The sequence below is a fragment of the Triticum dicoccoides genome, chromosome 1A (assembly GCF_002162155.2).
Source record: "Triticum dicoccoides isolate Atlit2015 ecotype Zavitan chromosome 1A, WEW_v2.0, whole genome shotgun sequence".
Taxonomy (NCBI): domain Eukaryota; kingdom Viridiplantae; phylum Streptophyta; class Magnoliopsida; order Poales; family Poaceae; genus Triticum; species Triticum dicoccoides.
Genome location: NC_041380.1, coordinates 16,102,669 through 16,117,804, shown reverse-complemented (window position 1 = coordinate 16,117,804; position 15,136 = coordinate 16,102,669). Strand labels below are relative to the sequence as shown.

The window sequence follows — 15,136 nt, the reverse complement described above, 5'->3', positions numbered from 1 at the left end:
ACTGATCATTTCTTGAATTATGGTCAGGAGAAGTTCTTGGTGCTCATTTTCTTCAATTATGATCCAGAAAATTGATAAACCTCTTGGTGCTCATTTTGAAGTTAAAACATAATTTCATCATATATCAATGCGTTCAAAACAGCTGGTTAGGCCACATCATCAGGAGTGTTACAACCAACGGTTTTTGCAGGTAGAGATGGCAATCATTCACAAGTTCAGATTGAAGTACCAAATCTTAGGACATACCAACCTTTATCCTCTCATCATGCTAAATCCGTGTAGCCGAGCCAGAGATTCCAACATTGTCCGATGCACATCTCATCACCACTGACTTCACTGCAGTAGCATATAGATCAATAAAATTACCACAGTTCAGAAAAGAGAAGATGGGTAGAAAAAGTACCTCTTGCGTCATGGTGCCTTATAGATAATTTTTAAAGAAGATTTAAATTTCTTATGTACGAGCCAATTTCTGTATTGACTTGAACAGGCAACATGGATATTATGAAAATAAATTCTCCTTCCCAACATGCAGCACTGCACAAGACCAAGTACAGGCGCTAGTGGAAGTTGATGGATTTGATGGTTCAGAACTGGGAACCCAGGTTAGGCTTCACAAATTAGCCCAGAATAATAGCAACCAAATGCAATGCATATCCACCATCTAAATATTCAAATTTCCAGGAATTTAGATAACACGGGACGTTTATATTTCAGCCTAATGCATGTCTAACAAAACACAAGTGCACTAATCTACTTCAGTTATACCAAAAAGTAGAAACAACAAACTCGATATAATACTCCACCATAATACATAATAACTTAGTTCACTGCATCATCAGTTATTAATCCATTACATCACTTAAATAACGATATACCACTACATAATTACATGATCCATTACATCACTGACTCGTGATATAACTTTGTTCACTACATCATTGCATCACTTCATTACATCAGAACATAATCACATGATTAGAGCCTAAATTCCATCAAGGACCAGACAATCCTGAATCCAAACTTCCCAGCACCACACTTAATTTCCACTTTATCTGAACCAATGCGGCGTGGAGTTAAATCAAAGGTACGCTCAGCACAGACACCAGCAGCCTTATTATTCATGTGAACCACCAGCATTCTTTCTAGACAGATAGTAATGAAACTTCGCCGGAGTTTCATAACTCCACTTTGATCACCTGTCACCATGCCATCTGTCTTGCTATCATGAATCACAATCATTTGTTCAGTGTCCAGATTGTGAGCTTTATCCGAGATGCCAACTATTATATTTCCTTTCAAACGGCCCTCAAGAAGCTTGATTACAATGGTGCAGTCAACTGCGTTCAGAACAGTTGTGAACCTCACTTCCTAGTGCTGAGCCAGCTTTCAAGAATTTCACTTCTAACCACCACATCTTCCTCTCTAGACAGTACTCGGCCATCAATACTTATTAGACCCTTGCTGAATGGCCTATCTGGAAGCACTCCATCTTCCCTGATTTTAAGATCTATATCTAAACCAGCACTAGACCTCGACTTGGGCCAGTGAAAATCATCATTCCATCCTATGAAAAGAATAACATGATAGATTAGAGTATACTCATCCAAACACTGCTCAAAATGAAGATTGAAAGCATGCCATAAAAGCAACTCCATTTAGATGCACATTAAGTATTAACAGTTGACATTAAATGTATCGTCGAATAAAACGAAATCCGATTGGAACGAACTTAAAAGCAAGGATGTACCTTGTTGACACGTTGGCAATCATCTCTATTGCGGTGAAAGAGATAAATGCACTTGTAGTCAATGCTGTCTCTGGCAATGACACAGCCATAGACATTGACTGGGAAGCCTACATCTGAGGAGACTATGCTGACAGAGAGGATGTTTGCAGAGTCTTCTAGCCCAAATTCATCTTCGGAGATACTGTCAGAGTATTGCATTGGAGGGACAGACGCTGCAATACGTAAGGAAAATAAATCTATCAAATTATTTCATCACAATAAACAGCCCCAGTTTGTGTTCTTCCCATGTCTATCCCACCGAGTTAAATCACCTAATATTCTTATTTCACTTGCTGAGTTAACTTCAAGAGAAAGCTATCATCTCACAATTTGTTCAAGTTATTATCAGTTTTAACAAAATCAGTGATTCCTGTTGTTAAGTGATATACATATATGAACCAAATCAAAATCAAATCCAAATAAATAAATGCAGATTCGCTGTTCACTGCTAGACAATTGTGTTTCGGCTCCTTTCCTACGACCCTACCCCTCCATTAGCTTTTCACTTGGCGACTCAACATTTGTGTAGGAAGATTTGAATCTTCTTGAAGCATGCACTTCTTTTGTTTTGAAATTTACATGGCGGATTATAATAGAAAACCTGTATAACAACAACAAAAAATCTCAAATATGTCTAAAATTAAGGGGTACAGCATGCATGAACAAAATGCTTCAGGTGCTGTACAGCCCACCAATAAAAGAACTCCACTATTCAAACACACACGTACAGAGTTTTTTATTTAAATTCAGCAACTTTTGAAGAACAAAAAAAATGGAACATAACGTAATCTCCTCCCTTAGCCTCCTCATTCGCGTTCCAAAGAAAATTTCTTCTCATTTTGTCCATTCTCTTTGTTGTTCATTTGCTTGCAGCAAAAACAGTGAGGAAATAAGTTGCAGTGGCCGTGAGGAAAACATTAATCAATGTCAATCTCCCAGCTCTAGCCAGTAGCTTTGCTGTGATGTTCTGTTCCATACTATTTCAGGTTTTCAGTTCATGCTCAACGTATTATAATTCTGATGTTCTATAACTCCCGATTTATTTACTGGCCCAGAAGATCCGTGATCCCAGTCCATTTTATTTGAAGTTACCATCTTCAATTGTTACCAGTCCACTGGTTTCATAACAGCCCTCAAGGTGTGCAAGAAACAAAAGACAGCATGAACCTTTGTTTTGTGCTGTTTAAATAATGATTCACAGAAAATTGATCATGTGTTGATTATTTCTTAAATTATGGCAAGGAGAAGCATGCCTCTTGGTGCTCATCAATGCGTTCAAAACAGCTAGTTAAGCCAAACAATCAAGAGTGTTACAAGCAACAGTTTTTAGAGGTAGAGATGGCAATCATTCAGAAGTTCAGATTGAAGTGGCAAATATTACAACATACCTTTAACCTCTCATTGTGCTAAATCCTTGTAGCCAAGTCAGCAATTCCAACATTTTCCAGTGCCCTAGGTAAAATAAACAAATGCCCTAGGTAATATACTTGATTTAGCAGAAAATCATCACAGATGTCGTCAATTAGCATATCCACATATGCATATGTAGAGGCATTGCCAGAAGCACAAAACCAAACACAGTTTATAAAAGAGAACATGGGTAAAAAAAAGTACCTCTGGCGGCATGGGGTCTTGAAGATCGTTTCTTTTGTAAAGATCCCCAAATTTCTTATGTTCCAGCAAATTTTGTATTGGCTTGAACAGGCAACATGGATCAAAAAATGAAGCCACTTTCTCGTGAAGGACACTCCTTCCCAACAAACATGTGGTTCAGATAACATGAAGATGTCTCCTGCCTTCCAAGTTGAACCCAGGTTGTGCTTCAGAAGTTAGTTCAGAATAACAGCAACCAAATGCAATGCAAAGCCATCTTCCAAATAATTAAATTTTCAGGACATTTAGATAACACAGACGTGACCATGAGCAATCAATACAAACCACAGATAAATATGGTAGAAATGTCCGTTAACAGTGACAAATGCTCGCATTTCCGCCTAATACATGTCTAACAAAACGCCAAGTGCACTAATCTTCTTTAATTATGCCAAAAAATTAAGCCAACAAATTTGGTATAACAAGCCAGCATAATACTATATAATAACTTAGTTCGCTACTCATTACTTATAATCCATCAAGTTACTTAATAACAATAATATAACTTAGTGCACCACATTATTACATCACGATTAACATAGTTCACTGCATCATTGCATCACTTCATTACATCAGAACTAAGTTTACCAAGTGACAGGATTACAGCCTAAAGTCCATCAAGGACCAGACAATCCTGAATCCGAACTCCCCAGCACCACACGTAATTTTCTCTTCATCTACACCAGTGCGGCGTGGAGTGAAATCAAAGGTTCGTTCAGGACAAACACCAGCAGCCTCATTATTTATGCAAAACATTACATTTCTTTCCAGACAGATAGTAATGACACTTCGCCGGAGTTTGATAACTCCACTTTCATCACTTGTAACCACGCCATCTGCTGTGCTATCATGAATCACAATCGTTTGTTCATTGTCCAGCTTGCGAGCTTTATCCACGATGCCAACTGTTATATTTCCTTTAAAAAGCCCCTCAATGAGCTTGATTTCAAAGGTGCACTCGACTGCATCCAGGACAGTTGTGAATCTCACTTCCGTAGTGCTGAGCCAGCTCTCAAGTGTTTCACTTCTAACCATGACATCTTTCTCTCTAGACAGTACTCGGCCATCAATGCTTATTAGACCCTTGCTAAATGGCCTGTCTGGAACTCCTTCTTCCCTTATTTTAAGATCTATCTCTAGATAGATGAAATCAACCAGCACTAGACCTCGATATGGGCCAGTTAAAATCAGCATTCCATCCTATGAAAAGAATTGCACGAGAGGTTAGAGTATGCTCATCCAAACACTGCTCAAAATGAAGATTGGAAGCATGCCATAAAAGCTACTCCATTTATATGCAGATGACTGTCTGGATCGACAACCACCAGCACTAAGATGACTCCATTTAGATGCCAATTAACAGTTGATATTAAATGCACCATGGAATAAAATGAAACCCGATTGGAACAAACTTAGAAGCAAGGATGTACCTTGTTGAGATGCTGGCAATCATCTCTATTGCGGTGAAAGAGATAAATGCACTTGTAGTCAATGCTGTCTCTGGCAATGACACGGCCATAGACATTGACTGGGAAGCCTACATCTGAGGAGACTATGCTGACAGAGAGGATGTTTGCAGAGTCTTCTAGCCCAAATTCATCTTGGTAGATACTATCGGTGTATCGCATTGGAGGGACAGACGCTGCGACGAATAAACAAAATATATCTGTCAGATTATTTCATCACAATAAAAAGGCCCAGTTTGTGTTTTTCCCGTTTATATCCCACTGAGTTAAACCATCTAATATTCTTATTTTGACTTGCGAGTTAACTACAAGAGAAAGCTATCATCTCACCATTCGAACCAAGTTAATTTCAATTTTAGCAAAATCAGTGATTTCTGTTGTTAAGTGATATACATATGAATCAAATCTAAGTAAATGAAATGACATTCGCTGTTAACTTCAAGAGGAAACTATCATCTCACCATCTGTAGAAAGTCAATTTCAGTTTTAGCCAAATCAGTGAGTTCCTGTTGTTAATTGAAACTAGATCCAATCTAGTAAACGGACTGAGATTTGCTGTTTACTGCTATGCATCAATAATGAACATGGCATGTCAGAGGATTCTCCTAACAGAGGATTATGCAGGTGAAACGTACTAATTCAGTTCCCATGCATACTGTCAATCAGACAATTCTACAAATATAAAGCCAAAAGAGAAGAGTACTACACCGGCTTCAGAAACGGAGAGGCCACTTACACTCTTCGTTGATGTCAAAGACGGAGAAATCTCTGAGAAAGAATCGGGTGTAGACGTCGCGCCCCACCTTGGGATCGTGCTGGATGATGGAGTCCATGACCGCATCGTGTGCCTCGCGTCTCCGCCGGTTCTCCTCCGTCCTCCGCGCCTTCTCCTCTTCCTCCCGCCGGCGCCTCTCCGCCTCCTTCTCCTTATCCGCCTCCATCTCCGCCCAGTCCTCCTCGTCAAGGAAGAGAAACTCCATCCAACTCGCCGCCGCCGCCTCCGCAGAGCCAATCGAGCAAACCCTACAGCCCCCGCTGTCGACCCCTTTCCTCTTTATTGGTTCTTTGGGCTGGGCCAAAGGCCCAAGTGGCGTGTCAGCCACAGTCCCTAATGTTGGCGAGAGGTGTCCAAAAAGACAAGAAAAATCGTTTGAAGAATACATAAAGTTTATTTTAGTTCAAAAAAAAGTTTATTGTTTTTTCCTTGATGTACTGTATGTAGTTTTTTTTGCAGGGTGGAGGAAGATTTCATCTATATCTATATCTATACCAATATAAAAAGACCCAAATGGACAGATCCAAACCATCTCAACCATCAAATCATGTTATCTAGCGGTTCAAATCAATCCAATGTTGAGCACCAAACACGTTTAACGCTCTAATTACCCACCACTGCCATTGGTTATAAACACGTTTTGACTCAACGATATACCTTGAAATCTGCCATGTATTTAATATCCTACCATTCCCGCAAAAAAGTAATTGATATCTTACCAAATACCAACGTGTAACAGATATATCCTACCTAATATACCGTGCAACTAATATCCTACCCAATACTCTCTCCGTCCGGAAATACTTGTCTGAGAAATGGATGTATCTAGCTAGATGTATTTTAGTATTCCCGGACAAGTATTTCCGATCGGAGGGCGTATAGACGTGTATTACACGTACATTATTACTAGTTAACTCAAGGAGGCTTCTCCGCCTTCCAAAGGTGTAGTCCCGATCCCAACCAAACAGCCATACGCGGCGAAAGTCCTAGACGCGCGGATCTCACGGGACGATCAACGCTAACTAATCTCCACGCCCCCCCCCCCCCTCCCCCGGGATTTTGGGGGGATGGGGCCTGCCTCTCTCTTAATCTCCAATCAAAAACCACCACCTAATCCTAGTCGGTTGAATTCGTAAAAACCATCCAGTGTGTATAGCATTACTGGTACTACGTCCATACGCAGCGAGCGCATGACTAACTTTTTTTGTGAATGACAAATATGAGAAAAATATGCTATTTTTTTTTATGAATGACAAATATGAGAAAAAGAAATCTCCCTTGATTCATCTGCTACGATCATGCATATCTCTTCCACTAGCGCACGTGTTTGCGAGCGATCCACCGACTGTGATGACAACATCGAGACCGATTCGGTGCTGTCCAACTCCACCACTGGTAAGTTTGCACGTGCAACGCACCTGTTGCTTTAGCAAGAATTTTGAGCTTCATATTTTGCATCCAGATGCCCCTTGTCCGTGGGAGAAGAGACAAGTAATAGTTTACTCCTGTCTTCTCCATTTCAGTTGTCACCATGTTTAATTTCCTTCATTTTAGATCAAAATGTGTCCATTAAATATTCCTTGACAAAATGTGTTATGGCTCTTCACTCTCTTATTTACAAAATGTGTCATGATTGTCTACTTGTCATTCACACTAGATCATGAAAGGCGCGCGTTGCTGCGCCCGTCCATTTTAGCACCATAATGATAGTGATTGAGACAATTGTATGAAAATAATGTTTTAATCATGCGATATAATTGCCACACCTGGACATATCAAGTTTAGATGTGGCAGCAAAGACAAACTTCTAGTTTTGTGACAAAATGAAATCAAATGTCAATGAGAAAGAATACAACCTGTTAAAATTTCGAGTTAAAATGCACAATTCCTGTTTGGTGAAATATAGAAGCTGTAGCATCATATTCACCATCAGTTTGCGAGAGCTGGGAAATAGTACAGTTTTACAAACAGGAGTATTGCTCTTTAAAAAATATCCCCAAATAGGAATATGCGACATTCTGATAAACATTGCGATGAGAATTTTGAGAAAGAAAGCTGAAAATCTGCTCACTGTCGCAATGCTGATAGAAGAACCTTGGAAGTTTACATCTGTTCTCATGTCTAATGAAATACCGTTTAAAAATGTACAAACGCGGATGCACATAATAACTAATCTCTAACTACATCACATCTGCACCGAGCATAAGAAGCAAACCGTGCAGTGCACAATCTGATTGATTTGCATCTCTCCTGCAATTTATAGGAATTGAATTGAATCCAACCAATTGCCTTTGGAACACAGAAAATCCATTAGCAGCTAGCCTGTAAAGAGGTGAATAAAAAAGGGGAAATCCATTAGGCCCGTTTTATTCTTCCACAGAGTAATAGATACAAAAAGAATGAACTAAACGGTGATGAACTGAAGCGTCATATGGTATAGGAATATTTACTGCAGATGTATCTACTTGGTAGAAATAAAATAGATCATCTGTGAAGTTACACAATAACGGTTTTAAAACTCAAACAAAATTTTCTCTTACTGAATATGGGCAGAAACCTAGTACGAAATACACCTCACCTTTGATACTTACCTAATATCATCATAACTGAAAATTGTCCATGGGTATTACTTAACTGTCTTTGCTACATCTTCGAATCTAGGCAAATAAAAATGTAGACCTATTCTAATGTGATTGAGTCTCAGTATATGTGTGTGCATGTGTAAGTGCCCATATTGGTCGAGTAAAATTAGATACTTGCCTCAACATAGGCCGAATATTAAAATAAGTAAAATAGTACCCGCATAATTATGTGATTTTGCTTCTTTTAGGGAAATCCATTTTTTTAAGAGAGAAAGGAAATCCAATTTTACGTACCAGAGAGATACCTAAAGTGAAGCATAAAATATGTCATACTAACACTCACGGTATTGGCGGCAATGCTAAAGTATAATAGATTAGAATCTGTGCAACATGTACTTGCTGGTTTAGAATTTAGTGTGTCCGTATTTTTGATCCATAAGTAACACGTTCGAAATATAATTAACCTCATCTGTTCACTCGAATTGTTTCTATACTGCATCACAATAATACCTATTGATATTTGCTAATGATAGTAGTTATCAATCGTATGCAAGCAAGTGGTCAGGTACTAATAAAAGTTACCTTTATAACAGAACAATGTAGTCCAGGAGACACTAAATTTTTACAGCACAAATTCTGAACTGATGTGCTTATTCAAAAATAAACTAAGAAGGAGGCAAAAATAAAACGGTTCTACCTATCTTGTAAAAAAACAATTCTACCTGTCTTGTAACATGGATCAGGAGCTTGTTCAACCAGGCAGTAGAACCAGCGGGGAGCACCATGCCTTGCACATGAAAAATTAAGAATTAATATTCAAGTAAGGTACAACTGTTCAGTGATAATCTGAATCTTCAAGGTTCTCTTCGACTTCAGCTAACTGATCTGGTATTGGGAAGATAACTTGAAAAAAATACACGAGCTACCTCTGTTGGCTGTGTTTGCCGTTGCCCGCAGCCACAACCTCCCCCTCCCTATCTCCAGGATCTACCCAAATAAATCCACCACATCCAATATAGCAACACCTCTGCAAAATTGAGATTGAGATGACATCAGGAGTGATTGTTTGATGGAAGAAGGAAATCATACACGAACGGGAAAGCGATCTAGGGGAAGCCTTTCTTCGAGGTCAAGGTCGGGAAGGGAGCGCGCTAGGTCGCCATGGCACTAATCCACATCCACGCCGCTGGGAAGGAGGATGATTCATCATTGCCGCTGCCCAGGTGCTAGATCTGCCTTCACTGGTGCGGCTAGGTTAAGCCGAGAGTGGGAAAGGAAGAGTGTGCGGCTAGGGTTAGGGACGCCGAGAGTGGGGAGCGAGGGGAGGTTACGGAGAGACGTCGCTGACCAGAGCCTGATCGATTCTTCCTTCGTGAAGCTGAGATGGGCTTCAAGGCCCAATCAACCACGTGGCTTAGAAAATTCTCCTGGAGTAGCGTCCACTTAGGAGTTAGGACAGCCAGCCCACGAAGCGAGAATTTTTTTTTGAGACAGCGAATCGAGAAAAAAACGAAGCGAGAAAAGTGGTGTCTCACGGAGCAGCGGCCCGAAAAGCCCAGCACAGCCTAGCGCACGAGTTAGCCCTTGCGTACAAGATTTAGATGAGATTAACAGTGAATCCGACGGCTAAAAAGGACTAAAAGTGGTGATCTAACGGTTAGAAATGGTAATGGCCTGAGAAGGCTCGGAGGGTGCTCAGTTTTAATATATCTAAATGACATGTGTGTCCCCTTTGCTCTTCCATGGCATATAGTAAGTGCCATAATTGTTACATGCAGGAGTTACATGGCTTAGATATGTGTCACTGTCACCTTCAATTATCCTAGTCATTTGCCAAATTGAAATAGTATTAAACGGTGAGTTAATCTCACTACATTTGATCCATGAATGCTTATTTAATAGCATCAGATACATATACCTTATCTATGCCTATTCCAATCTTGACATACAAAAGAAAACCAATTCCAACCATTACACGAATTTCTTTCATCAAAGCACCGGCGCACAAGTTGACATCGATCAATTCATTCCAAAAAGAAAAAAAAATGAACGAGCAGGCGCCGATCAATCCGTTTCCATGAAAAACACGATCGATCGATCCGTTCCAAAAAAGGTACTTCATATAAGCAATGAAAAAAGAATTCCGTCTGTCTAGATCAATCTCACGACCATTTTTTATTTTTGAGGATTATCAATCTCACGACCTGCCATCTCGACGTTAAGGCAGTGCTAAAAGTTAGGATCCATTTTTGAATCAATAGTCCCACGTCGCCATTTTACAAAAAATTCTACTAGCTTATATATGTTGGGAGTTGTGAGAATCATCAGACAAGGCATTAACAGATGGAGGCGGAGATATGGGTCTCTTACCCAAGAAAAAACAAAAAACGAAGCAATTAATTCTCCTGGTGGGAGCTTGGGCAAAAGAAGCTTCGGTACATTTGCTGGGAAAAAATATAGCCCATATGAAAGCACAACCAATCAAAAGAAGTGCATACATATTTTTAATTAAGTATACAAAGAAAAGGGCTTTTTTTGGTTGAAAAGAAAAACGAGTTCACTTTAGACTACTATATAGACCACTTTGAAAAAAATTATTCTCTGATGATGATGATTCTTTCTGGTTAATGCATGTAAGTTAGGTATGATAAGAACATGGAGAACTCAGACCATTTATGTACTTAGCATTTTTAGACTATAAGGCGACTTTGAATTTTTTTTATTCTGATATGATGATTTTGTAAGTTAGGTATGTGCATTTCGTTTGCAGACAACAATCTAGATAGGGAAGGTTTAACTTTTATTTTGTTGTTGTTACTAAGAAAAATAGATCACAACATTGAATAGACCAGTGTTGAGGATTTTGATAACCCACATATAAGATTAGCAGGATTTTCCGAATTGAGTGTTTTTGAATCGGATAAACAAATAAATGTTTATATATTGCCATCATCTTCATCACCAATCATCTCAATGTTATTTATATTTCTTAATATTCTGAATTTAGTGTTTTGTAGTCTGATAATCAGATAAATGGTGATCCATTATCGCCTGCAACAACAACCATTTTAGCATTATCTCTGGTTTCTGAATTGATGAATGGATAAAAAATCCATTGATTTTCTCTCCCGTTGCAACGCACGGCATATTTGCTAGCAATACCCTAATATGACATGCAACATAACAGAGTAGCAACATATGCAGCCAGGATAATAGGGTAACCCAAAATAGATTCCATAAGATCAACTCTTCATAAAGTAAGCAGACTAAGGCTAGGTAACTAGAGAATACAAAGTTGTACGTAACCATGGAACCAAACCATTAGTTGATCTTCTATTGTTTAATAAGAGCCACAAGAAAGATATTGTCTGCGGAGCATATGCAAACTATTTTCATCCAGGTAGGACAATGTCTACCTCCAAGCATGTCACTTCGAATCAAAGTGTTTTTGGAGGAAGATGTAAAGACAATACTAATGAAAGCACATTTCCTTGTAGGTCTATCAACACAAGTAGCACATGTAACATTTATCCAGTGCATCATAAATTCTAAGAGCTAATAATGCTAGCAGAAACTTGGAAAACCAAAACCTGAATAACAACTATATGTCAGGTGGTCTTGACAATTGGTACTTGTGTTTCCTGAAAAGTGGACGAGAACCATTAATAGAAACAGAAATGTAACATGTTATGGAATGGTCAATTGGACTAACATTACCTATACATAGTATTCAAATTTACCTGAATGGATGAAGCGAAAACAGTGGATCCAAAGACATACCCAGAACCAATGGGCACCATACCTTACCATGAATGTTGAGATACGTTGGAGTTAAAGACTAACAAAGAATAAACATAGATGTCAATACAGGATTACCAAGGATATAATGTAAATGAGAAATGCATGCAATGAGAAATTATGAGTACATTGTCCTTGTTTGCAGCTCTAGTTCATATCCACCTTTAGTGATAACGAAATCTACTTCCAAAATTTCACGTCTACTATAGTTTGTTGGAAGTCGAGTAAAACTTTCATAGTGATGTATATCAAGACAAGGCGACCTTTTGGAAAAAACACAAAATTACTAACCTTAGTTAGAAACCAGCAGGGAAAACTTTGTGCGCAACCGAGCTGTAGCACGCTAGTAGCAATGCCAAATACATCAAAAATACAACGAATAATCTACAGAGAACAAGGAAAATCATTACAACATAACATTGGTCTCGAGTGGTTCACTCTCTAATTGTTCCCATGTAGAAAGCATAATGTTGTGAATTCGAGCAGAAGTAACATAACATGTACGCATGCATCCCATGCTAATCGATATAGATATCATTCGGACAAATATGATGTGGTCATCTGTACTTTAGTTTCAGTGCTCTTTTTAAGAAGGGATTCCTCCCTGATTTAATTTAATGAAACCACACAGGTTCAAGTTACAATTGAGAAAAAGAAAATATAAATCAAAAGTGGTCGTTTTGAGCTCAAAAGAAAAATTACATTCTCTGAAACTCACATTGTTCATTCTCTGAAATTCACATCACTGAACTGATCTGGAGACATGATATTGCCTTTGCTGAACTCTCAAAGATATTAGTGTGTTGCACGCGTTATCCTATTAAGATATTTCTTGTCATCTGCAAACAATATACAGAACCAAAAAAATACATGGAGAAAGAAAGAATAGTAGGTGTTCCAGATCAAACCATGCGCGGAGAAAATGCAGCGAAGGTTTTCTAAGATGTGTCGATGTGACCGGTAAAATAATTCTCTGGATCTGCAGCCCACGATCCTCTCAGATCCTCTCAAGTGAGCGGTGGACCAGCGTAGCGGCCATCTTGGACGTCAGAGCGCCTAGGGACACCAGCGACACAGTCGGCAGTAGTATTGGCGGCAAGTAGCAGAGATCCAGAGAGAGCCGAGATGTAGGGCAAGGAAGAAATCCTGGGGATGGAGATACATATAACCTGGGGGTAGGGGTGCTCTGGGAAGAGGCCGGGGAAAAAGAAACACACACCTGTACTTATTTAATGGCCATGGGCGAGTGGCACGCATCAATCAGGATGAATGCTCCCGAAAAGAGAAGATTGATTGCCTCCTTCAATCCTTGCGGTTCAGTTTCACTCGAACAGTCCGTTGCAGCTTCCCCTCGACATGCATCACCCACAACCTCCCCTCCGACATCGACCGGTCTAGTCCCTCAGTGGAGACGCCGACCGAGCAGACCACTCGTCAACTGATGCCTGCATCGCCCAGGAATCGCATCGACACACGCAGTGATCGGCGCAGGTGGGGCTGCGTCTCGTCCACTCAAGAGGCCACCCGATCCTCCTCCCTTCCTCCCGCCGCCGCCGGAGGACGCGGCCGGCTTGCGCCCGGAGGCCGACGGCGGTGGCGGGGGCTCTTCCTCCCTCCCGCGTCTCAGGGGTGGCGGGGCCTCAACATGTATGGAGGTGCGGCCGATTTAGAAGCTGCGGCGATGGCTTCGACGGCGGCGGCGGTCGGCCCTGTCTCGGGCCACGGGCGGCTGCTGCAGCGGCTGGCCTGGATCGAGCAGCGGCGCGATGCGGTCTTCAGCGGCATGTCATCTGGATTTAGATCGGCGACGGCGTCGAGGGCCTGATGGACTGCTTGGCGGCACATAGCAGATCTGTTCTGGCCGGTGTAGCTAGTGGTGGTGGCCATCTTCTTCGTCGGAGGTGGCCGGATAGAGGCTTGGTGATTCGATCTCGAGATCCAACATCTAGTCCCGGCTGCGAGTTGGGGAGACATGGTTGCCGGTGAAAACCGAGCCGACGGCAGGCGATGGCGGCGTTCTACGCCGTTACCTTGATGAAGGCATCATCGTGTAACTATTGTCGACCCACTCGTGCTGCTCCGGGGGAAACCCTAGGACCTGGTGTTCCAGATCGGATGATGGAGGCACTGCGGTGTCGTTTCTCTCTTGGGAGCATCGTTTGTGGAGCAGGGCTGGAAGTCAGAGGCAGGAGGTGGAGCGGCTTCGTCTTGCGCGGAGCTTCGGTGGAGATGTCAAGTCATGTCTGACCGACAGGTGCTACGCTTTGTCATGCCTGGTCGGCAGGTGCTACGCACGACAGATCTTTCAAAGTCTTCAAGCTGTGCCGGCTGGTAGTACTTGGCAGCATTGGTGCTGAGGTGTATCAATGGCGACCGCGACGTGCTCAGCTGTTTGCGTGCAGGGAGGAGGTGCCGTTGGGCGCCATGGTGGCGTCGACGATAGCTGGACCGAGCAAGGTTGATGCATCACTACAGTTCTGAAGATGGAACGGTGGCGGTTGGCGGCGGCGGCCTATGAGAGCATGCCGGACCGGAGAGACCCATGCCCGGCAGGCGTCTTAGATGGGACCTCAGGTCTTAGTTGTTAGGTTTAGCTGCGATGTCTGTCTGGTATTAGGCCCAGGCTATCTGCGCCCCTTCATCAACTGGATAGGTGTATCGACAGTTTGTTGCTTAGATGGCGACTTTAGTCTTACTATTTGTATTACTTTGTAAAAAAACTATTTATATTAATTTGTAAAATCTTGTGAGAATAATTAATAAAATGGCTGTATGCATTGCTCAAATACAGAGGCCAGCGATCATCCTTCTTTCCTAAAAAAACGTTAGAAATTTTCGAGTTTTGATATCCAGCCCATTTGGCCCAAAATAACAGGAAACTCCCGAAATAGTTCCTGGAGCAGTGACCCAATTCAGTTGAGACTAAGGTGATAGCGTACAGAGCCCACGGGGGACCAGAATTGCATCCAACGGTCAGAAATGGCCAAAGTAGCAGATCCAGCGGTTCAAGACGCTAATGGTCTGAGAGAGCTCGATTAGTGTGCAGTTTTAATATATCTAAATGACATGTGTG

The 15,136-nt window shown here is 41.2% G+C and overlaps 1 protein-coding gene and 2 long non-coding RNA genes across 3 annotated transcripts; all 3 read right to left on the bottom strand.

Moving 5' to 3' along the window:
* Window positions 1–795: 795 nt before the first annotated feature.
* Window positions 796–3,394, bottom strand: LOC119359223. Its single transcript, XR_005172422.1, has 3 exons — window positions 3,178–3,394; window positions 1,751–1,962; window positions 796–1,567 (listed from the first exon to the last, which is right to left on the bottom strand). It is a non-coding gene; the product is annotated as an uncharacterized LOC119359223 (long non-coding RNA).
* Window positions 3,395–3,906: 512 nt separating this feature from the next.
* Window positions 3,907–5,943, bottom strand: LOC119359213. Its single transcript, XM_037625510.1, has 3 exons — window positions 5,645–5,943; window positions 4,873–5,084; window positions 3,907–4,642 (listed from the first exon to the last, which is right to left on the bottom strand). The coding sequence occupies exons 1-3, from the start codon at window positions 5,886–5,888 to the stop codon at window positions 4,043–4,045; spliced, it is 1,056 nt and encodes a 351-aa protein (XP_037481407.1). The 5' UTR covers window positions 5,889–5,943; the 3' UTR covers window positions 3,907–4,042.
* A 1,811-nt stretch (window positions 5,944–7,754) lies between these two features.
* On the bottom strand, window positions 7,755–9,586 carry LOC119337975. The gene is made up of 3 exons (XR_005163884.1): window positions 9,192–9,586; window positions 8,988–9,052; window positions 7,755–8,005 (listed from the first exon to the last, which is right to left on the bottom strand). It is a non-coding gene; the product is annotated as an uncharacterized LOC119337975 (long non-coding RNA).
* Between the last annotated feature and the right edge of the window lie 5,550 nt (window positions 9,587–15,136).